This window comes from Seriola aureovittata, chromosome 14 (assembly GCF_021018895.1).
Source record: "Seriola aureovittata isolate HTS-2021-v1 ecotype China chromosome 14, ASM2101889v1, whole genome shotgun sequence".
In the NCBI taxonomy this organism is placed as follows: domain Eukaryota; kingdom Metazoa; phylum Chordata; class Actinopteri; order Carangiformes; family Carangidae; genus Seriola; species Seriola aureovittata.
In genome coordinates, this window is record NC_079377.1 from 9725854 (window position 1) to 9750513 (window position 24660).

The window sequence follows — 24660 nt, forward strand, 5'->3', positions numbered from 1 at the left end:
CGGGGGGTAATTTCCTGATGGGATCATGCACCTGGGCCTTACAGTACACTGATCAACCCTGCTTAACAGGAAATCTAAGAAGCTTAGGACACTAATGCCCAAATGGCCTCAGGTAGCAACAGTGGCAACAAAGAGCCTTTAAAAAAAAAACAGTCTGGGAACCGGCCATGAAGTGTGAAAGAAATCTAAATGATTGCAAACCAGCATCATGTAACAGAATTATAGAGGCACAACACAAATCAGCAGATTTAAAAGGGTCAGAGACACTTGTATAATTAAAAAAAAAACGTTTTACTTCAAATGGCATAAAATCATCAGCTGAGAAAACGTTTGACAGTACAAATATTTAGTAAATATTAAATACTGTACAACACTGATAAATCCCTACAAAGGATATAACCCTCTCATTAGAGGAAAAATAAACAGTCCAGTTTGGTTTCTGCAGCAGGCGCAAATAAAGCCCTGTTGTTGACAGCTTATTGTTCTCCAGCACAAAGGAACAGTTTCGCGTCCCTTTAGGCAAAGCTCTCTGCCAATCCACAGGCGCCCCGCTGAAAACAAAAACCATGTGCAAAGGACAAGAATATTAAGGTATTAAAATCAAACTTCAACAAAACATTGAATAGCCATTAAACTCGCAAAGCAACGTCCCTGTGAACCATAACAAGCACTGTTGGATGAGTTAGGCTGCAAATAGCTAAGCTTTAAAATCTGATTCTTGTTAAGAAGTGAATGTCAGATTTAATCTTATTCCAATGCAGTTTATGCATCTATTTCTGTTTTCGTGAGTAAATGTCATTTTATTTTAAGGTCGTAACGTCTATTTTAGGAAATTATTATTAAGACAAATTGACATTCCTCTGGAGACAAGTGTGTTCTCCTCTCATTTACAAACGTTCAATTTGCAAGACTCGAATTTCGGATGCCACCGCAGCAGGCCTACATCAGTGCGAGTCCATCGTCTCTTCACTGGAAGTTTAGAAGTAAGAGATCAGGCGTAAGGTGTCAGCAGCCTTTAAGGTGCGGGAGTGCAGAAAGTTTGTCGACTTTTCCCAAAGCAGCGGCGTTTTCGACCCCTTTCAGCCACTCTTTACATTTCCTTACAACAGTCTCATCCACATCCGCATCCTCTTCCTCATACTCCACATCATCGTACTTGTATTGATCATTCAACAGAGATATTTTAACGATGGCGGTGATGTCCTGTTCGGCGCTCTCCACTTTGGCGACAGGAGCGCAGCCCTTGGACCCTCCGTGCGTCTTTTTGGATGGAAAAACTCGCCGGTGCCGGAAGTCCGCGGAGGCGCAACACTTCTGCTGCTTCGCCATCATCTGTTTTTCTAGATTACGTTTTTGGATGACGAGAATGGCCTCGGGGGTGAGGCTGAGGGTAAACTGAATCTCCTTCTTTCCTTCGTCTTTCCCTTGGAGATGTCTGGTAGAGTCCATGGAGCTGGAGCGCCTGACTCCCTCCGATGAGTCCTGAGGTTTGGGCACCGACAGCCAGGAGCCCTTTCCCTGAGACTCCTGAGCGGGCCCCGGCTTCTGAGCTGGGCTTTTACGCTTCTCTTGCAGGGCTTTTCGCCCCAAATTCCTTAAATTCGCCGAGGTCCAAGAAGAGGACTGCTTCTCCTTGTCGGACCCCCCTTTCTCTCCACCGGATTTGCTGGTGAGCTCAGATTGAGGAGGCACTCCGTTGGCTTTCTTTTTCCCGAATAGTTCCCTGCCAGGAGAGGAGATCCGCTGGTGGAGGCTGATGGGCGGAAAAGGCATTTTTTTTCTGTATCTGGAAGCGATCAGGATATAAAAGCGTGCAAATGTTCAAAGTGCAGATGAGGAAGCCCGGCGCAAAGCGACGAGGAGCGCTCTGTGGGCATTATCCAACGGCGAGGTGGAGGGAGGCTGTAGTGCACCTGTTGTCTGCGCCGACTGGAGTTCAACTGGTGCACACACTCACGCAGCCTGGCTGCTTTATGATCGCGGTGGCAGGAAGGCGTGGTCAGGAGACGCACCGAACAAAGCCATGAAAAAACTGGTGATGTCATTTCATAATTTCCAATAACTTCCTCAGGCGACGAGCCACATCCACCTCATATTCCCCTCATCGTTTCTCACAGCGCCGCTCTGCTGTTCTCCGGTCACTGGACTATGTCACACATTCACACTCCAACATCTGTCTCATAGATAATCTGAAGACCCATAATTGTATTTAAAGAATTGTGGTATAGTGACTGATCTGATTTACTTAAGAGTGACTCATTTGGGCTTATTCTTAAGAAATAAATTATTTTAAACGGGCAAATTAACTGAAAATAAGAAGATATTCTCCCCTGCCTTATATGTTGATCATAAACCAACTGTTTGGTCCTTGGTGCTTAAAGATAACTGTAAGCATGTCACTGGCACAATGAAATGTGTCAATACAGTCTCAAATGTCAATAAACTGATGTGTATAGATGGTCCATTGTTGTTCTTTCAGCCACACAGCCTATGAAAGACATCGAGGGAATATACAAATAGTCTACAATATTGATTTCTCTCCCCTTCTGCTGTTGTCTGCGCTTTCACCCGCACAGTTCCACAATTGATTCAATGTGATTTTGTTTCACTCAGTGTAGGGTATAAGAAACAATCAATACTTCCTTCCAAATGTATAGTTTTTAGACTGTTTATTTGATATTGCCTGAGGATGCTCATATTTCACAATTTGTTTAACATTTTTCCATGGAGTCATGAACTGATATGTTGTTGCTCTTATGATTACCATATCACATGACATTTAAGAGTAATTTCATATCTTCAGATTGATCTAATCCTATATGTAACAAGTAGAAAATGGAACAGGATATTACACTGCAAAACCAGCAGGACAGTTTTTTTGACCAGAATTATGTTGATTATTTTAATTCACTCTGCATTCTACGTTAGGCCAACCATACAACTTGTTGTGTTAATAAATGGCATAGAAATTACCCATACCAAAACAGGCCAGGTTATTTATTCATCTGTACCAGATGAGCTGGATCATGAGGCTGAACAGGGGACACAGACTTGTTTAATTTCAGTGGCTGTTGTGGCGTGGGAGCCCTCTTCTCTCTGACATAAGAATGGATTAGATGTAATGAAGAGGAAGCAGTTGGGACACTAACAGATTGCCAAGGTCAGGGTATTTCCCCTTCATCCTTTAACTTTGGCGTAATCCAAAAATGGCGGGTAAAGAAAACGGATCACAAAAACAACCACAGTCCCTTCATTCGATGGAATGATTTTATCCCTAAGATTACTTTGAGAGGGATTTACAGGGTCTCCACCAAGTTAGCTGAACAAGTAGTGCTAAAGGGAGATTGTGTCTGTGTTAATCCACCACAACATTATACAAGCCTCTAAAGAAACCGTGTGGGTGCTGCACAACAGGAAGTAAAAAGCGGTTATTTAGTCACATCAAGTACAAAGAAAACCCTAAGGCACGTTTCTGGTCAAATTCTGCAGTTGATGCATGGGATGATAGGAGGCACTAGAGTTTTGGTATGCAGAGACTAATATATATATATATATATATATATATATATATTACCAGTGTAAACCAAAATCTGGTGATATATTCCTAACTGACTGCCAGTCCAACGTGCGTCATGAAATAAAACACACCTTCTCATCAGGATAATGTACACATCTGCACCACAGATGGGGGTAGGCAGAGGTTATGAATCTTCCCAGAGGCGGTTGTCATGACAACCACATTCTCAAAGGCTACGCCACGATGCCAAAGCAATATAGGGAACCGAATGCAAGCTATACTGGGTTATTAGGTCACGTCAAAATCACAATGCTCAGAAGAGCGTAATTAACTGCTTCACTGCTACATCTGGCAGGAAATCTCTTTTTTTTTTTTTTTTTTTAAAAAGAGTAATTTTAATGTAATTTGTTGAGCTGGCGGGGTGGGTGGGGGTGTTCAAATACATATTGAAGACTAATAGGACCTGTTTTTTGTTTTTAATCTCTTTAGCTTAGCTGGAGAAACCTCAAAAGAGCAGTGGATATCATACATCCCAGTGCACCATCGGTGAAGCAGTGCCTCAACTGCCTCAGGGAAAATTATCATATATAAACATGGAATAACATCTGAGAGCCTCTCTATACATCAGTGCCTCATACACAGACTGAAAACAGGAAGACCATGTGTTTTAATAATGTTTGTGTGTAAGAAGTCAGAACACCATTTACAAATCCAGAAGAAAATAGAATTTCACACTGTTAAAGCTGTAAATATGTATGGGTGGTCAATGTGTAAACAGATCTCTTTATATATATATAATATATATATATATATATATTATATAATAACACAATGTTAAGGCACTTTCCCTGCATTTAAACTGTATAAAATCCTTGGAAAACATTGGAATATCTTAAATATATTAAGCACTCATTTCTCTCATCAAAAGCAAAAGACTGATGAGTGTTACAATCTGATTATTGTTACAGACCTTCTGCTAGACCTAATAAGCGAAAATTCACAGTAGGAAAAAGCCACAGTAAAAATTTGGAGATATAGTGTATAAACAACATAGGATTTATATTTTACAGAGCCATTGTTCTTGCAGTTTGCATTTCAGGACCAGTCTTCACATTGAATTGTGGACTCCAGAGTCCTAACTCAGACAGGTTGTGAAGCATTTCATCACAGCATCCCTGTGAGACAACAAAATGGGGAGAAAGTGTCAAAACAAATTATAAGCAGCATTATAAAAAAATAAAATGAAAAAAAGAAATACAAGAAAAAAGGAATGACGGTGTGCTGCTGGAGTGTTGTCCTAAAATTGTTGAGGAATAAATGAATCCAGAGGCGGCAAAATTCTGTCATGCGTGTAGAATTAAAAGTGACAAAAAAAGCAACTTGCACCCTTTGTTGCGATGATTCGGGTGGGGCTCATCATGAATAAGTGAGTGTGTTTTGGCGGGGAAGCACCACATGTTCAGAGTGATGGGGGCTCCCGCTATCCAGGTAGTCTGTGTTGAAGGATGATGCAATGCGAGCGATCACCATGGCAACCGCAGACCCTTGCCTACACTGTTTCCCTTCACACCACTTGCTCTTGCCATCAGTGTGTTGCTATGCAGACTTCGCCTGCAGCCACAGTCAAATTTCGGTGGAGGAGGTGTGAAACCCGTCAAGGTTAAAAGGAGAAGGGGGGATCATAAGCAGCCCAAGAGGGAGGAGGAGGGGAGGTCGTGGACAGACAGTAGAATCGCGCCTTCAAATGCCTCGGTTAGTCCCTCCAGTGTTTAAACTAAAATCTTTCAACACCAGAGTCCTCATATTATCCTCCAATACAGCATGCAGGTTGTTTTTTTTATTCACTGGAGGCTTGATACTATTTAAAACTGCATGAATAAATGATCAGTCTCAGAGACTTTCCCTCACTTCTGATTAAATATCAGAGCAACAGTAGCCTTAAAGCACTGTGGGAAGTGCACATGCAGCAGCTTTTAGTACCTTGGTCTACAGGAATGAGAGGTTATAAATAGGCAACAAGGTAAAATGCATTAAAGGATCAAGTCCACTGGCCATGTGGTGTTGTGGCTAGCCAGGTATCACAGTTTCTTTGACCACAGACAGGAATCGGAAAGGCAAAGACTAATGCTTTTTTATGTGTCACCCAGAGTGAGAGAGGCCTGATATCAACAGATGCAGCTGCTCTAAGAACATGGCAAACAACAGAGAGCTCAATAATGAAATCTAAATTGAATGAAAAATGGATTAAAGTAAGAAGCTTAAGGAGGATGTGTTGACAAAAATGGAAGAAATATAAAAACAAAGGACTGACACATAAACAAGTGATCACTGGGACTTCAACAATCAGCCCTAAAACTAGCAGTAAAATTTGTATTTCTCCATTGGAATTTGGTTTTTGGAAGAGTGGCACGGGAAAAAAGGCCTTTGTCTCAGCTTTGTGTTGTTGTTAGCATTTGGGTTGGGGGAGGGGAAGCCATAGTACGTCTCTCAGCTGTCAGAATGGATTACGGGGTCGCCCAAATACACAAGGCACTTAGTCAGGGGGCTGCATGGGGGGCTCTGGACCTCTCACCAAAATGAGACACAACCCTGCTTACAGCTGGACTGACAAAACATCTTTACACCTCATGCTTGGCTTGTGGCTCTGAGGTGGTACACCATATGGGACAATTTAAGAAGTAAATACCTGAGTATATGGGACTATTTTCTTTCAATGCTATTAGGATCTATATTGTATATGATCTACAATAAAAACAAGTAACCCGTGAGAACGGCTGGCATCTTTATCCTTGTTTTGGGTTTTTCTGTTTCTGATTTGGGTGTAGATATAATTAAATTTTGTATTGTGCTTCCGCCCTAGAGAGCTTAACATAAGCTCATCAACAACCAGTGTAAAAGATACATGAAGGAGAAATACCTTTGGTAAATCTGGCTGAAAGAGCATTATTTCACAAAAAATTTTTTAATTTAGATATTATGGATAAAGCAAATAAGGTCACAGGGCAACAGCACAGTGTGAAACAACAAGCTGCCATTTGTTTGACACTGAGAGACTGCACTAGTCGTAGTGGGGGATTACAGCCATATGGTGGAGGCAAACAGTGTTTAGAGGTAAATAAAAACATGTTTTCATTGCAGTGTCGCTCCTCGTTTTCCCTCCAGTTTGTTGTGTGTGGCAGTGCAGCGCATTACCAAGATATTTAAATGGCGGATGAAAATCTATTTAAGGTCTCATTTGACAGTAAGTTCTCCTAAGTGGCTGAAGTGAAAGGCCTACTCTTATATAGATGTATAGAGACTTAGTCAGAAAGCAACACATACAAATGAACATAACATTAAAGGACATATGCATCACCTTAAGGTCAATGCAGATGAAACATAAATCAGTCTTACCTGGCAAATGGAATGTAAGAGATGCTATACCTGAAAGAGAAAAACAGAAAACATCAGGATGAGGAGACACTGTTTATATTAAACACAAGTTACTGTCTGTAAATGTAAAAGACACTAATTAGACAGAAGAAAGTATAAATATACTGTATTGAGCATGTCAAGCTCATTAAATATTTTTTAAATACACTACCATTAGTATTTATTTCATGCTCATATGTAATGAATATGAAATCTCCCTTAGATTCGCCTAAGAGATGACTTCAAAGTTGAAATTTATCTTTACATTCTGTTCAGCTACTTTAGTGAAATATTTACAGGCAAGTTTCCATTATTTAGCTGCACCAGATAGTTCAGTACGTCTTTAAAATCACTGCACTTCATACATCTTCCTGTAATTCAACATGACATATTTGGTATCATTAGAAATCCAAGGATCTTTACTCTAGTTTAAGTTTCAGTCTGTTTTTATAATGATGATGTATGATGTAATGTCCTTGAGATTTAGGATTAAAAGCAGAGAAAAAAACTCCAAAAAGAATGCTCAAAGTGATTACAACTTAAGTTTAGCTAAAAAAGCCCCTGATCAGAAAACTAATATATGAAAAATATGTGAGGAATCTGGTACAGCAGTTAGATTATTAACTACAGCCCAAGCCTGAGCATGACTGCCATCTTATTTGACCACCAGTTAGCAGGAAACCTTCATCTGTCCCATCTGAGCTGTAACAACTGTTTAAGTACTGTGAACATTTTTCAAGCGAATGTTCTAAATGTCCAAACTAAATAAGCAAACTAAGCGAATAAGTCAAGTGAAATGTTACTACTTCCTTCAATCTGCCAGTAAAGCTTCAGTGTCATATGGTCACTTCACAGAATTCGGCCTGAGGACTGGACTTTGCCCACCTCTGTGTGTGGGTCGGTGGCGACGTCTTATGACAGAACCACCTTCACACAGACCTCTGAATGCCTGCGTGGGAGTGCACTATGCCCCCCAGTCTGTTGTGAATGAGTCCGGGATGTGTGACTTGTGGTTGCCATGGCGATGCCTCTGAGAACGCAGGCAGAGCGGAAGTGAATGTATTACATGTAGGTGCGAAAGTAGTGTCGTCATGAGGCTGACACAGTCCTGCTAACTGATGCACTGAAACTGTCCATTTCTGGTGTTTGTTTCCATGCACATTCACACACTGAAACTCTTTTGTTGCTGCTGTGCAAATATGTACAAATTGATGACCATACAAGTGCTAACATGCCAATACACATCACTGACAGCTCTTATTATTCACTGCTGTGCAGCAACTTAACCTCAATGACCCTTACTACATGTTCTCATTTCTCAGTCAGCTAGTCTGATTTATCTGCAGGGTTCAGAAAACCAAATGCGTGAATTTAAAAGTAGTATGAAAACTAGGACTGAACCTTATTCAAATTTTTAATACTTTACTTTTAATCATTAATTTCAAAAAATGTCAGACAAAAAAGGCAACTGCAATTTTCCAGAGCAAAAGGTGACATCTAGACCAAAAACCAAAGATATCCTACTTGAAATTTTATAAAATGACACAAGCATCAAATCACCACACAGGAAAGAAGCAGGGAAAAGAGAATGTTTGGCATCAATCATCTAAGTTCTTGACCATCAGTTTGCTATAAAAAAACATAACTTTCACACTAGGTTGTGTAAAAAACAGAAACATGAATATGATTTTATAAGGCAGATGAAATGACAGAAGACATGGCACGCGGTTTTGTGTACTGCAATAAAACCTTGTGAGTAGAACTTAAGCTCTTCTGTCAATTAATAATCTATACTTTCTATACAATAGTATGATAATAAGTGTTCAGGTCTTTATTTGTGTTATGCATGTATTCTGATTGGACCATTCACCTGTGATTTTAGAAGTAGTAGTCATGACCCCAGAGACAGCTGGCACTGACTTTGTCTTGTGTGGAAATACCTGTCCATCTGTACTTGCCAGGGTGAAGCGAGTCAAAACAAGTAGGTCCACACTGATCCTGGCGCTACCTTTTCCTCTACAGGCCAAAAACACACTGACCGCCTGAAACACTTGGCATGACCTACCTATCAGTCTTATTACAACACCACTGACTCAACCTTAATGTCAAGCAGATATCAATGCTCAGGCCAACTAGGGCAAATTGGTTTAATCAGATATTTCATGCTACATTAAATGTGCTTCTTATTACCATTAGATGACCTTTGTGGTATAATATTTACTCTTGATACTCCTAGTTAAAAAAGTTTGAACTCTCTTGATAAGATATGTTGCTCTGAAACATTGGAAAAATTCAGGTATAGCGTGGTGTGAATGTACTGTGTGACAAGTAGATAGTGCACATGCTGACAGCAGTAAGTCAGCTTAAAAGCTTCAGCAGCGTGATTATCAACTCACGGACATTTAATGTAAGCCGAAGCAGCTGGAGCAAAGTTCTGCATCATGGAGAGATGGATTCATCTGCGTAGGTGTGAGTGATGAGTAGATGAATGTGCCAACTGTAGCACAGAGGAGAGATTAGAGTCTCAAGTCACACTTACCATGTCATTGCCAAAAACTGCAGAATACAGAAGATGATAGCCAGTCCCCTTTTATGCCACTGTAAAATAAAAGAATGGTTATAACTCTGCATTAAAAATAATAAAAACTATATACAGGCTTGAAAACTAATATTATTTACTTACCCAAAATACTGCACAAAGTGTTAAGACAAGGCAGAGCTGGTGGAAGAAGAAAGGAACGATTACAGTATCTTCTTGTTTGTTTGCAGAATAATGTCTGCTATCTGACAACTCATTTCTCTCAACGTTTTATAGGAAGCAAAATTCTAACCCAAAGAAAACCACTGAATCTCACAGAAAATAACAATGGTGTCAAGCTGAAATATGTTGTCAAGATCAGTCACTTTATCTTCTCAACCTCTTAAGGCTGCCGAGTATCAGACCTTTAATTGAATGTGGCCTTCTAATCCAAAGTCAGAAAGACCTTTCAAGCGTAGGTGAAAGCAGACAAATAAAATCTTGCCTCACGTAAAGGAGGATTTATTAAGAAAACTGTTTCTAACACATTAAAAAGGTAAAGCCCTCAGATGCTCTCCAATTTAAACTGGAAGATATATAAATGTCCAGTGAAGCATAATAAGAGCTCAAAGTAACAGTAAAATACAAAGTATTTACCAGCATAACAATGGTGGCTATCAGTCTTGTTGGTTCAAACATGCGCTTCAGCTGTTTTAACGGTCCCATTAGGAAGCAGGTGCTTTAGAAGAACAAAAAATGAAACAGAGAAGTGACAGTTTTTCAAACTTCAGTAAAAAGTACAATAACCTTTTGTTTAAAATGTTAATCCCAGAAACTGAAGAAACCTCTTGGATGAGAGGTGAAACGTCCTCAAGTATCTACAAACAAATTCAGTTGCCCTTGATTCAACCTTTTTCACATTTATCTTACATTTACATTTACTCATTTGGCAGACACTTTTATTCAAAGCGACTTACAGGTGAGGGACTTTTCTTGGATAACCATGGCGTGGATGACTGAGAATCTTCATAGAAATTCAGGAAACTATTACTATCATGTTTTGTCGTTATGTCTGGTGCTAACCTTTCATCACTGTGGTATAATTTCATTGTGCTTTTTAGAGATTGCCCATTAAACAAAACAGCCAAGACTGTAAACATGTGTTAATTAATTTTCTGTTTCTGTTCGGGCCACTCTTTTCTTTGTCTGTTCAGCATGCTAATATTGTAATGCTAATGACAAAGGTTTGACAAACAGAACAAATATCATCACCATGGTCAGCTAAAGCAGATATGTCACACAAACCTCTGTATTTACTCAATATTTCAGGGGAAAAACAATTTGTCTATTCATCGTCTAGGCGAATTTCAGAATCAGAATTTCCGAAGTCTTCATATATGTGTACACAAACACAAACAAATCTCTTCTGAGAGACAGAACTGTCTGGCCACCACAATCAAATTGACACATGTGGCAATCATTAGGGGGCTAAATATTTCATGCCCAACACCACGATGACACATTTAAAACCTCCTACATGATGCATGTGTGACGTCAGTAAATGTAACGAGACAAAGGCTTTCCCCGCTGACGAGGCACGCAGCTCTGGGCTTAGCAGAGCTGTGTGGGTAGAGGGAGTCTGTGGAGTGTCACATCTGTTAGATGAGACATGAGCGCAGTCAGTGTTGACGCAGGCTCTTTCTACTGGTCTGGAGAGAGGGATGGATGTTTTTTTTTTTTTTCAACTGCTCAATGTGACAGAAACAATAATGATACCCACACAAACACTGCTACTGCTGACTAGAGAGGGAAATCAGTCATCTGTCTACAGCGCATTCAGAGAGTATTGAAATCTTTTCAAATGTTTTCACTTTTTGTTATGTTGCAGCCTCACACTAAAATTGTTTAAATTAATTTTTTCCATCATCAATCTAAGTAATAGCCCATAATGACAAAGCGAAAACAGAATTTTTGCAACACAATGGTCACTTTGGCTGAGCTCCGGAGATCCTGTGTGGAGATGGGAGAAACTTCCAGAAGGACAACCATAACTGCAGCACTCCACAGATCTGATGATTTATGGCAGTGACCAGACAGAAGCTTCTCACCTAGCTGCTTCAAGTTTGCAAAAAAGCAGCTAAAAGACTCTTAGACTGAGATCTGATCTGATGAAACCAAGATTGAACTGTTTTGCCTCAATTCTCCGTGTCTTGTCTGGAGGAATCCAGGCACTGCTCATCACCTGCCCAATACCATCCCAATGGTGAAGCATGGTGGTGCAGCATCATGCTGTGGGTTTTTCTTCAGCAGCAGGAAAAAGGATTGGTCAGGGTTGAGGGAAAGCTGAGCAGATCAAAGTACAGAAATATCCTTAATGAAAACCTGATTCAGGACTTCAGACTGGGCTGAAGGTTGAACTTCCAACATGACAATGACCCTAGGCACACAGCCAAGACAACGCAGGAGTGGCTTAGGGACAAGTCTGTGAATGTCCTACAGTGGCCTAGCCACAGTTCTGACTTGAACCCAATCCAATATCTCTGGAGAGACCTGAAAATGGCTATCCATGGACGTACCCATCCACCATGACAGAGCTTGAGAGGATCTGCTGAGAAGAATGGCAGAAAATCCCCAAATGCAAGTGTAAAAGCTTGTGGAATCATACCCAAGAAGACTCGAGGCTGTAATCGCTGACAAAGGTGCTTCAACTAAGTAATGAGTAAAGAGTCTCAATACTTGTGTCAATGTGATATTTCAGTTTTTCCTTTTTTATATAAATTTGCAACAATTTAATAATTCTGTTTTTGCTGTCATCATGGGATATTGATCTCAGATTGATGAGGGAAAAATGAATTTTAAGGATTTTAGCATAAGGCTGCAACATAACAAAGTGTGAAAAAAAGTCAGGGGCTCTGAATGCTTTCTGAATGTTCTGTATGGTTGACCGGGACTGGGATTTTAAATTTAATTTGACAAAAGACAAAACGACACACTGAGGTTGGATGACAGCAAGGTTACACAGAAAAAAAGACAAGAAACCCATCACCAGAATAAAATGTATCAAACTGAAGTGACTTTTGAAGTGACTGCTAGTCAAAACGGATTTTATTATTATTGATAATAAAAACAAACAAACAAAACAACATGTTAAAGATTAGTTTTAATTTTAGGGTGTTTGTCATTACAACATGACTACTGTGGGTGAAATGATGAAACCAATGGTCTCTGTCTTTTCAAAGTCACATACAGGTGAAAAGCGGTTTAAGCTTTTTAAAATATGACACTCGCTTGCTTTGGATCAGTAACCTAGGCTATGAGAGCAGAAGGTGACCCAGTTTATTGATGCATCTAAACCTTCTGGACATATGATACCTGAAAATAGAGACTGTCCTGTCTGAAAACAAACCCCTCATCAATGAGCCACTGTCTGTCAAACAAGTCAAAGACATTATTATTGGGTTTAGACCTCGGCTTATCTACATTAAATCATCCATGGTATTGTAAAATCCAGGAGGCCGCTGATATCTACTGTCAATAAAATTCTAATCTTACTGGACCATTCAATTAAGACAGACAAAACTATTAACAACAAGGATAAGAAAGTGTCTAATGTCAGTGTAGCACACAGTCAGATCCTAGGAATACTGGTTAAATCAATGTCACACAACAAAAAGGAAACTTTTAGACTAGTTTTAGACTTAAAATTCAAATTACTGTGCTGAGTTACACCTTTGGTTTTGTGTAAATTAGAATTATATAAACCATAAAGATTAGATATCGCCTGTGTAAGGGCACTGTAATGACAGATTTATTAGTATAACGCCCTGTCACCGTGAAGGAATTATCCTTGTATGCTTCTATAAAGAGGTGTTGTCATTTACTTGGTGTAATACCGCAGAGCGAGCAAACACGAATGTCTTCTCTTCTCACAGAGTCAGAGGGCAAAACAAACAGTTAGAAGGCACAGACAGTTTGCCTGTTCACACCGACCATTGTCTCTTTATCCCTAATCATTACTTACTGACTTTCAAGCAACATATAATTAAGCAATAATTAATTAACTAATTTTACTTACACTTAGATGGTTTGACACCCTTTATTATGTGACCTTTTCATGAAACATACTTTATGTTTAGTGATGCAATGTGATTGTGATTCTGTTCATTTAAACTGTAGCAACGCTAATAATTAATACTAATCTGATTAAATCATGGAGATTATCGTTTCAGTTGTAATCCTACAGTCCTGAGCTGAACCAGTAGCTGCCACTGTTTATCATCAATATCAGAATGTCAATATCAATAAATCAGAATGAAAAAAATCGCATGGTTCCTCAGGCACTGTGCTCCACGAGTTGGACAACAGCTGCTGAGTGCACACATGGGAATGGTGGTAAATTAAAGGCATGACTAATTGATGTGTCTTCTTTATATAGAGCTTAGAAGCAAACTTGAAAAAGAGAAATGTGTAGCTTTGTCAAGGATGACTGTTACAGGGTGTGGCAGCTATCAAGACAAAATTATATCAGAGTGTACAAGCCTGCAGCTCATTACTTGTTGCATTCCTGGCAGTGCACCACACTGCTGAGGAAAATACAACATCAAGTTAATACTCAGACCAGCCAGACCTTGACTGGACTTACCTGGCAAGAGCAGCCAAATTCCCTAGTGTGTAGAAGACAGCGAAAAGCTTGACTCCGCCTGGAAGGAACAACAATGCTGAGCCCTGTTAAAACAACAAAACAGCCTGTCAGCTACACAGAATAATGTCACCACACTTTACTTGAGGAGGACAAAAGGCAGTAGTTTTACCAAGTAGCTAAATGATTTCTGGACCTTTTTTATTTATTGTTGTTAAAATAAATTAAAAACAACAAGGGATTGTGTGAGCTGTTCTATGATTATACTGAAACATAATGACATAATAGGCTTCCCCTAATGCTAAAATACCACAAGGCCTGCTAGGCTTTGTTAAAGAATCACTGCCAAAACTTAATTGAAACCCATATCATATGGGGTGGGGTGGGGGTTTGGACATTGATTATTTCTACACCATAATACGCCAACCATGAACCTGTTTTGAGTCTCGCCGGCAGCGTTTTTTTTTTGCATCTCTCTCCCCTCATTGCTTGTCATCTCTTTCTGTGTGTGACTTCATGCACATTACACATTCTTATGATCCACAGTTCTTGCTCACATTTAATTTGTCTAGTGGTGATCAAACCAAAACCGTCTATTCATGGTTTTGTGAATGTGTCTGTACAATTACTGTGGTCAGGACAGTGATAGAAAGTGGTTAGCTAAGAGGGAATCAAGTCATTTGTCAATAATGCTTTAGTAGACAGTGATCTGATGTTTAGGAAACCAAATTTGAGGGTCTTCTTGAGGCTGGAACTGTCAGCAGTAGGCCAATCAGTAAGTCTACTGGCAGACATCTTGTATTTTTGGGGGGAAATTTAGATGGCCTGCGCACGTGACGAAGGGAAGTGTTTAAAAATGCATGAATGGAAGAGACATTAAGAAATGTTGTTTAGTTGACAGATGTGCAGAAATATCCTGACTGTGAATATCACCAACAGGCCTCAACAGAGGGGTTTTGTCAGGGATTTGTCAGTGTGAATTAGCATTATGAGGTGGCTTCAAAGTGTTATCAGCAAGTGCTGTCCGTGACAAGACTTCCTAAACTGAAACTTTCAGTGAGATAAAGCAATCTTTATGTGCTAATTAAGTACAGGTGATTTGCTATTCACTTTAATCTGCAAGTGCAAGAGAACAAGAATGTGTACTGACGGCAATGGTGCTGAATCATGTTCACAACTAACAAACCAAACATCACACAAGAAAGAGATGGAGAGAAAAGATTAACTTGGACTTTGCTAACAGTGTTATGTACGCTCTGCATTCTCTACATTGCATATGTCAGACAGAACATAAAAGCTGCCTTTTTCAATTTTAAAGGCCAAGACACTCACAAGTATTGAACACAGGATGCCTCCAGCAAAGCATATGACGAACCACTTCACCCTGGTGCTGTAGCTAAGAGTGCTGGCATCAAGGACCTGGTGAGAACAATGGGAGGATGTCACAAGACAAACCTAATGACCTGCACAAAAACCCACAGGCTTCCTTCTCATGATTTAACTATGTTGGCTGGAGCATAGCAGATAACAACCAGCTACAGTATTATCTTAAAACACAAACAAACACACAGTGCTGGTCTAAGTTACTATTACTCAGCAAACTGAACTTAGGCAAATGAACCAATAAAATCAAGATTTTATTGGAAAAGGGGTTTAATTGGAAAGAGTACAATCTGCAAAGATAAGAAGGAGTTCGAGCACTGAAGACGCTAGTGAAACATTAACTTTGTAACAAGTTAAAAAAAAAAAAAAAACATCACGAAAAACAGTCTTGAAATCAGCACCTTACCTCATTTCCTTCTCATCGTGAAAGCGTGTAAAAAAGTATAAATAAACAAACAAATACAGTTCATTAAATGCCGACAGAATAACATGATAGCTAGCTCAACATGAGACGGAAAGATAAACAAGTATAAACATGCTAGTGGCACTGTTTTGTTGGCTAACGTTAGCCAACTGTCAAACTGCCATGCACCGACGTTTTTACTTACAGCTACCAACTTACTCTACGAAAACCACATTAACATTAACAGCAGGTATCCGAACATTGACGCAGAGTCTCAGACAACATAATGCTATTTTTTTAATACATTTTATCCATTGACATGACGTTAGCATTAGCAGCGTATACTGTCATACAGTAGCTACCTGTGCAGTGAGACCCAGCTCCTCATTTTCCTCCTGGCCGCTTAGCACACGACGAAGCTTGTCCATCGCTAGAAGCTAGCTAGCAAACTGGTTAGAAAACAGAGTAGTCCAATTTGTATAGATATGTCTTACTGTATGTCTACTGTTTAACTATGTCGACAAGTTTTTTTTGTTGCAGTAGCGACTTTGACTTCCTGAGCGATACTTCCTGTCAGTACCGGCTTGGAATCGGTTTGTCAGCACTCCGTGTTGCTGCGGAGGCATGCCAAACACTGACCGCAGATCAGCGTATGAAGACAACTTCACCAACCCCACTTCCTCGCAAATGTTGCTGCCTTTAGGTGCTGTCGGAAATAAGCGTATTACGAATCTACTTGCGTACACAAAAGAAAGAACAAAACGAAAATGTGCAGCCTTGCATTGAATGCACAAATTTACGGCATTTCAGGTGTGACTGACTGTTGGTACCTTACAATGTTTAAATCAATTCAAAACAACAATAACAACAAAACCTATTTATTTAAACATAACAGTTAGGCAGCCATTGATTTAAATTATTTTACGTAAAATCTTTAAAATCTTGAACAGGAAAATAGGTGTAGCCTACATCAGTGGTAGCGTTCTCTTGTTTGTTTTATCATATTAACCCTTTTCACATATTTTAGATTGCTCCTACTCATGAAATGGTTTATGCTTCCTTCTTTTCTTTTGCTTTGTCGCCACCTAGTGGATATATAGCGACATGGTAAGAAACAGTACAGGAGGTTTCTTGATTATTCGTCCTCTTGATATGACCATGCTTGGTAGTTTCACTCGCTTATCTTGTGCAGTGTTTTGACTAATTCCGTACATAACTTCACCTTTAGCTACCCAATGCAAAAGATAGACAACTATGTGTTATACATAATTATATTAATGATTTTTACAGGTGGGAAAAGCAGAACATTTATTTTACAAGTAAATTAATAAAAGCAAATTTCACAGAAATATGTTGCATAATTCCTCAAAGAGTTTGTGCATGTCCTGTTTTACCTAAGGCATTCATCAGTCCTGTAGATCTAAGTGCCATGATTTCATAATGCCAGCATGACGTGTATAACATTTTGTGTGCCAAGGCTATAAAATGTTGCCTTGCCTTTATCAACAATATAACTGGCGCCAACCAAGATACAGCTATGGGAGTTTTTTGACTTTGGGTCACACTGTCCTCCTGAGGGACATAGTCATTGACTTGGCTTTTTATGTGTATGCCAGCAGAAATCTTCATTTTAATGAGCCTTAAATACACAGCACTTACTGACACGAGTGAGCAAACACAATCAAAAGGAAAGGGTGGCACTGAAAACACACCCGATCACAACCATATACTTGCCAACAGCAGAAGGATGCTGACAATGTTACTGTACATCATCCTTGAAGGTTTTCTGTCTATATGCAGACATAAACTATCAGAATTCAGCTATAAATGATCAAGGTGAACCAATGCATTCACACTAAACAGGAGGCAGAACACAGACACAACAGTGTATACAGTGTACATCATGGATACTGCAGTCATTTCCTTGATAATAACTAATGGTAATGGAAGGTGGAAGCTATCATCTAAATATTTAGAAGTTATCAAGGAACATTTTAGGGATCACAGTCAAAATACTGAAATGAAAGGAAGATACCAGCACAGTGGAACATGCAAGTATTATGCCCTGGGATGTTGTCTTTATTCAACATTTAGCCTATTTCAAGCTGCCAATACAGAGGAATGTACATCTCTAAAACAATGTCTCTCTAGTAAAATTGAATAAAATGGAAAAGGATTATCTACATTTAGAGGCTAAATGTTGCCTCACCACACAAGCAAATGACCCTCACTCAGATTCAGGAGAGTGGGGGGCATTATTTCACCTCACCTTAAGGTCAGTCAACTTCAGTGCACCTTTAGTAAATCATGTATGTAAACCATCCCGTAATGCACAACGACCCTCAAAATGCCACATTCAAGTGATGAGCGTGTTCAGTTGATTAAGGAATGGAAATGTAGAAATAACATCAGGTTATTCCCACCTTAACAACCCTCTACACTGATTTAATGTGACTTGTCAACTTCACATCAGTATGATAACATAAAGCTCAGCCGACTCTTTGCCACCCACTTGATATGAAGCTGAGCAACAGGTGGCTGAGGGTCCCCTCTGTGCGTCAACGATCTGCCACAGCTACAGCGAAAGAGACTTTGAGGAAGAGCCAAATATTAACATGCGCAGCACTTAGTGGGAACCGCGGCTCCGGAGAGTTCGGACGTTTTCCAGACAGCAACAACAATGTGGACGTCGCTGTCAGTGTTCTTGTTCCTGTCCGTTTTATTCCTGTATGGATGGCAATGCGCTTCGGGTTTCGTGTGCCCGAGGATCTGCCGCTGTATCTCCAACACCATCAGATGCAACAATGTGACAGAGGGCTCTGCACTGATGATGGGCCACAGACATAAAAGGCTGTAAGTTCACACCACTGTCATGGTTTTACCAATCTAGCAAAGTGAGTGAGTGAAGCTGTGCATTGATCATCTTGACTGATAACTGATCAGTCGGTCTGTGTTTGTTAATGCATGATAGTATGGATAACAGAGAGCATTCGTTTCTGTCTGTTTCTTTATGCGACGATCTCCTCTGTTAAAGCCACCACCAAGACTACTCCGTGCGTATTTACGCATGGAGCGAGGATCCATTCAAACGCACTCGCTTGGTTACGCGTCGAAATGCGTTTAAATGCAAAAGTGGTTAACTGTTAAGTAAAAATGTAACATTTTTTGTCATGTTTGATTCGAGTTTATTTGAACTGTGTCGTGAGGCATTCGTTTGGGCGCACTGACAGCACAAGTTATTTGGGGGTGAAACACTCGTCCATACAACAGCCTACTTACCTAAGTACAAGTACTGACTGTACTTGGCAAATTTGTTGGAACATTGTCCATGTGCTTCCTTCAAGTTTAAATTGAAAGAGTTTGTCAACTCAGCCTGAGTAATTTCGGCACTACTTAAAAAAGATAGTCTGCCACTTATAAAGCACCAAAAAGTCAACAAAAATCTTATCAGGCTCATATCAGTTTGTCTCTAGACATTAAAAGCTCTAGGAAGCCCTTCCTACAAATTAGAACCAGTGTTGAGACATTATTTGTCTGTTCTGGTTTAGTTACATAATTACATCATTTAAATTCATTATTCTTTTCACATTTAAAAAATATTGATAAACCCATCATACAGACTGAAAGTCATCTGCTTCCGAGTAATGTTTATATATTTTAATTTCTTCATTTATCAAAAGTAAGACAGCACACCACGCTCTCCTGAGGGCCCTGCATGGGTGCTGCTTAATTACCTGTGAAGAAAATGTCAAGTTGTTCTCATACAGTCAAGTACACAGTGCATCCTCTCAGTCTATAGGGGGTCTGGGCATCAGAGCTCACAGTTTGAGTTCAGCAGACTGTCATACGCCTTGAAGGTGGGGAATCTTGACCTCTCCTCTGGTAAATCACAGAACCTTGAGTCTCTCCTGATAAGTGTTCGTGAACATCCAAGGCTAACAGCCTCATGCATATATCAAACTACTGTACCTCCCACACCAATGCACACACACACACATTCCAGGAACTTCCTTCAGTAAATTCATATTTCTTTACTTACTTAAATGTCTTAAATTATCCATGAGATAATACATTTCTGTAATTTTTCATTTCCATATCCTTTCTTTTTCAGGTTTCTCTATCACTTGTCTTTGCGCACTATTTCAAGCCATTCCTTTGAGGGTTTGAGAGGAGTCCAGAGGATGTATGTATCAGTTTTCTTCCAGTGTCTAATTCTGACTTAACCAATCTTACATAATCATATAACTGCAATGAAAGGTGGTAATGTTGGTGGTTTTCAGGTTGTCTTTTTCTTCCTTTATTACCTGCTTAACTGAACCCTGGGTTATCATGTAAAAAAAACGTTTTCAACTCAAAATACAATTTCACTTCTTAAGACTGCTATGCCTTGAGGTCAGAGCAAGTGTATATACCATAGAATAGAGTCAAAGATTAGGTTTCAGTGCACGTCCATTGTTTGATGACCCTGTCTGCAATCTGTCTTTTACCATCAGTGTTACAGTTTAAAGGTGAATGTTCTTTGTATGAACTTGATTGCTTTTTCTCTGCTGTATATTCAGTGAGATTGCTCAGAGTGTGACCCTGGAAACCATTGAGACATTAGCATTTAATAACCTCTTCAACCTCTCTGAAATGTAAGTTTTTTCTGTGCTTGTATGAAATAACTAACATAATGATGATAATGTAGTGCAGCGCTGTATTGAATGATGTTTTGATATTGCGTTGCAGCTCAATCCAGAACACAAGGAATCTGATGCACATTGGCACAAGGACATTTAACAACCTTCCCAAACTACATTACCTGTGAGAGACCTGAAAACAGTTTTGTTTTAAAATCACATTTATTTGGGAAATAACCAAATCTCAATGTAAATCCAACATCAGACAAACGTTTACTTATATTTCTCTCACAATAACACCAAATAACAACTTAGATTAGATTAGACACTGCTGAAGCAAACCATTTACGAAGTAACAAGACATATAATTTCCCTTGTTTCCCTTTGCATGACAGGAGCATCTCAAATACTGGGATAACAGTTTTCCCTGACATTACATCTATCAATTCTCTGGAATCAGAGTTTATCTTGTGAGTACACCTGTTGCTAAACTCTTGGAGACGCATGACGAATACAAAACAAAAGGCACATCGCCATCACATTACTCTGCATCATTATGAATTGTCATGTTATTGCAGGGATATCTATGATAACCTGTATCTACTGGAAATACCTCCAAATGCTTTCAATGGACTGACAAATGAATACGTTACAATGTAAGTGGTGCAAGAAAAAAGTTTTCAACTGTCAGTTGGTTAGAAATAAATGTTAGTCAATGGGATAGTGATTCCTCACCTTTAATCATAACAATGTTGTGACTGATTGCAGGAACCTGTACAACAATGGCATCAGAGAAATACACGACCATGCCTTCAATGGGACAAAGATAGATAAGCTGTACTTTCCCACATTTAATTTTTTTCTAATTAAAAGATTTCAGTTTCTTGCAACATTAAAGTTCGTTCCCTTACCCTTAATTCTATTATTTTTAGGCTGTTAAAGAATAACCGAAACCTCAGAGTGATCCATGGAGACGCTTTCAAAGGAGCCACAGGCCCTGGAGTCTTGTAAGTGATACTTGGAAAGCCTCTTGGGATCCATTTAATGTAACATTTATTTGCTGAGATTTATTTGGGAGAGGGAAAAGGATGTTTGTCATCAAGCTTGATGGGTGGGTCGGGTGATGCTGGCAGACTTTATGCTCTAAGGCAGTGTACAAGCAGCACAATGCTCGCAAAAAGGCATTCACAACCCTGTGCAGTTATATTCTTGTACGTGCACTCTGTTTATTTTCACAGGGATGTATCTGCGACAGCTCTCACAAAACTACCACCACAGGGACTGGAGTCAGTTCGGGTGCTGTTAGCTCAGTCAGCGTACGGCTTGAAGAGTCTACCTCCTCTGCAGGGACTGTGGAGCCTGCGAGAGGCTCATCTCACCTACAACAGTCACTGCTGTGCACTGCTGACCTGGAACACACACAGGTGACTCACACTGTGCATTTTACAGGTTAATCGATGACAGATTTATTCATGGATAACCTCTGTAAGCCCCATCACGGTTGCAGTTTTCACTCACTACTTTAAGCAGAATATTATTCAGAGATCTTACTAACTTGCTAATTCCTTAAAACAAACGACACTGGACTACAATAAAGGCTCAGTATATAAACTATACAATATAAGTATTAGTATTTCACAAATGCGTTTGTGTCACTGACATATTTTTGCAGTGAGTCTTTACATTATTTCTTTCCGCTTCTCCAGGGACTTTCCGATTAATCCTGCATGGCCTAATGGCTCCACATATTGTGATGACAGTGATCCATCAGCAAGGTAAAAACACTGTTGTGCTCATGTTTTCCCATCTTAAACCTGCTTCAAGTTAAACTGAACTCAGAGCCTCTCGTCTTAGTAGTTCATCAAAACTGAAAAGAGGTGTTTCCATTGCAACAGTTTGACCTCTGTTTACTTGAGGTCTGTGTTGCTCATTTTATCCACTCTTTACTCTGGATCCCTCAGCTTAAGACTAACCAGAACAATTTCCTCTCCTTTGTCCTCTCCTTTAAAAACAGGGTTCAGCGTGTGATTGGAGGCTCAGCAGATACGACTCTGGCTATGAATGTGCCCTTTTTCTCAGACGTTGACTTGTTTGTCAAGGATGAAGGTTTCGGAGATGTAAATTTCCACTATCCAGAACTGGACTTCTGTCCGACCCGACCAACCTTGCTTTGCATACCTGAAGCAGATGCTTTCAATCCCTGTGAGGACATCGCAGGGTTCAGTTTCCTCAGAGTGGCCATTTGGTTTATCAACATACTAGCTATCGCAGGAAACCTGACTGTGCTCCTGGTCTTCTTCACCAGCCGGAACAAGCTGATGGTGCCTCGCTTCCTCATGTGCCACCTGGCCTTTGCTGACCTCTGCATTGGGATCTACCTTATGATGATTGCGACTGTAGACCTGCGCACACGTGGCTTCTACAGCCAACATGCAATTGAATGGCAGACAGGACCAGGCTGTAGCGCCGCAGGCTTCCTGTCAGTGTTTGGCGGGGAGCTGTCAGTCTACACACTTTCCACCATCACCCTGGAGCGCTGGCACACCATCACCAACGCCCTGCAGGTAGAACGGCGTCTGGTTCTTACACAGGCAGCGAGTATAATGGCAGCTGGTTGGCTCATCTGTCTGGGGATGGGGATGCTGCCCCTGGTTGGTGTGAGCAGTTACACCAAAGTCAGCATGTGCTTACCCATGGACATAGAGACTCCTTTGGCTCAGGCCTTCATCATAATTATCCTCCTCTTCAATGTGGGCGCCTTCATTGTTGTGTGTGTTTGTTATGCGCTGATCTACCTGGCTGTGAAGAACCCCGAATTCCCAAGAAGAAGTGCTGACACCAAGATTGCAAAGCGTATGGCTGTGCTGATCTTCACGGATTTCCTCTGTATGGCACCCATCTCCTTCTTTGCCATCTCTGCTGCCTTCAAGGTTCCCCTCATCACAGTTACAAACTCCAAGATTCTGCTGGTCCTCTTCTTCCCCATCAATTCCTGTGCCAATCCTTTCCTTTACGCTATCTTCACCAAGGCTTTCAGAAAGGACGCATATCAACTCATGAGTGCCATGGGCTGCTGTAAAAGCAAGGCCAGTGTTTATCGTATGAAGGCCCACTGTTCAGAGAATACACTCAAGAGCAATCTGAAATCCAAAAATAATGGATCCCAGATGGGAATGAGACTGTCCGCCAAGCCACAGCAGAGCCAGCATCTGAAACAGGAGGGAGAGCTCACCTGAAATTTATAAGAGATGACACTGCAATACAACTGCTTGAGACTGACTGGGATTTTCTGGATTTGGTCATGTTTTTTTTTTTTTTTTTTTATTTTATTAGAAAATGTATTATTAGCCTATTTAGTATACTTTCAGGTAACTCTGCTATGGAAGTGAGAGCCCTATCAAGTCTGATATCAGTTCAACCTAGTCAACAGGTCTAACAGGAAAAGCACAGGTCTAAATAACAATATTGATGACGGCTCTGTTCAGTTAAGTGTCCCAGTGAGCCCTGGAGAACCTAAATGGAATGCAGCCATCATCAAAGGCCTTATAGTCCCAGGCTTAGTTTTCCTGCTCATCACATGTCAACATGTGTGCAGTGACAAAAAACACCTGTGTAAAGGTGGACATCAATAAACATAAATCTTCAGAAGACAGCACCAGATATATATTCATAGACCTTAATGCTCAAAAAAATTTGAAAATTTGAACATCTACAATTCCATGATAACTGGGCAGAGACAATTTGCTGAAAGCAACACCTCCATCTCCAAGAGGCTGTTACTATGTAAACCAAAATTTAATCGGAATCCACTTACCAATTTATGTCAAATAAAATGTGTGTGAGGCTGTTTAAACGTATTTTAATTGACAATATGTCAATTAAAACACAATAGGCATGATTCATCTCGAAAGCTCAGTAGCCAGAGTTGACCACGTGGTGGAGGAGTTGCACAGACACTTTAACTATACTGCCATGCTTTTGTTTTTCTACTAAAGGGGTTTGTTGTTGTTATTGAGAATTAAAGAAATCACCTGCTGTGCTACTGTACGTGTTGGTGGGCTATATATATGTGCATAATGCTTATTGGATCATAATTGTAAGGCCATATTTTTCTGTTTCAAAAAATAAATTAAAAAAAAGATATAATTGGAAAAATAAAAATAAAAATCC

General features: G+C 40.0%; 3 protein-coding genes across 3 annotated transcripts; 1 reads left to right on the forward strand and 2 right to left on the reverse strand.

Moving 5' to 3' along the window:
* Positions 1-267: 267 nt before the first annotated feature.
* prr18 (proline rich 18) lies at positions 268-2376 on the reverse strand. Its single transcript, XM_056396377.1, has one exon. It carries the CDS (start codon positions 1771-1773, stop codon positions 1006-1008), a length of 768 nt encoding a protein of 255 aa, XP_056252352.1. The 5' UTR covers positions 1774-2376; the 3' UTR covers positions 268-1005.
* A 278-nt stretch (positions 2377-2654) lies between these two features.
* sft2d1 (SFT2 domain containing 1) lies at positions 2655-16498 on the reverse strand. Its single transcript, XM_056395991.1, has 8 exons — positions 16234-16498; positions 15418-15504; positions 14089-14171; positions 10104-10185; positions 9612-9647; positions 9468-9526; positions 6911-6940; positions 2655-4692 (listed from the first exon to the last, which is right to left on the reverse strand). The coding sequence occupies exons 1-8, from the start codon at positions 16297-16299 to the stop codon at positions 4653-4655; spliced, it is 483 nt and encodes a 160-aa protein (XP_056251966.1). The 5' UTR covers positions 16300-16498; the 3' UTR covers positions 2655-4652.
* Positions 16499-18604: 2106 nt separating this feature from the next.
* Positions 18605-24660, forward strand: lhcgr (luteinizing hormone/choriogonadotropin receptor). Its single transcript, XM_056396036.1, has 10 exons — positions 18605-18648; positions 20431-20505; positions 20600-20674; positions 20886-20960; positions 21069-21146; positions 21259-21327; positions 21423-21497; positions 21729-21914; positions 22197-22265; positions 22505-24660. Exons 1-10 carry the CDS (start codon positions 18605-18607, stop codon positions 23724-23726), a joined length of 1968 nt encoding a protein of 655 aa, XP_056252011.1. The 3' UTR covers positions 23727-24660.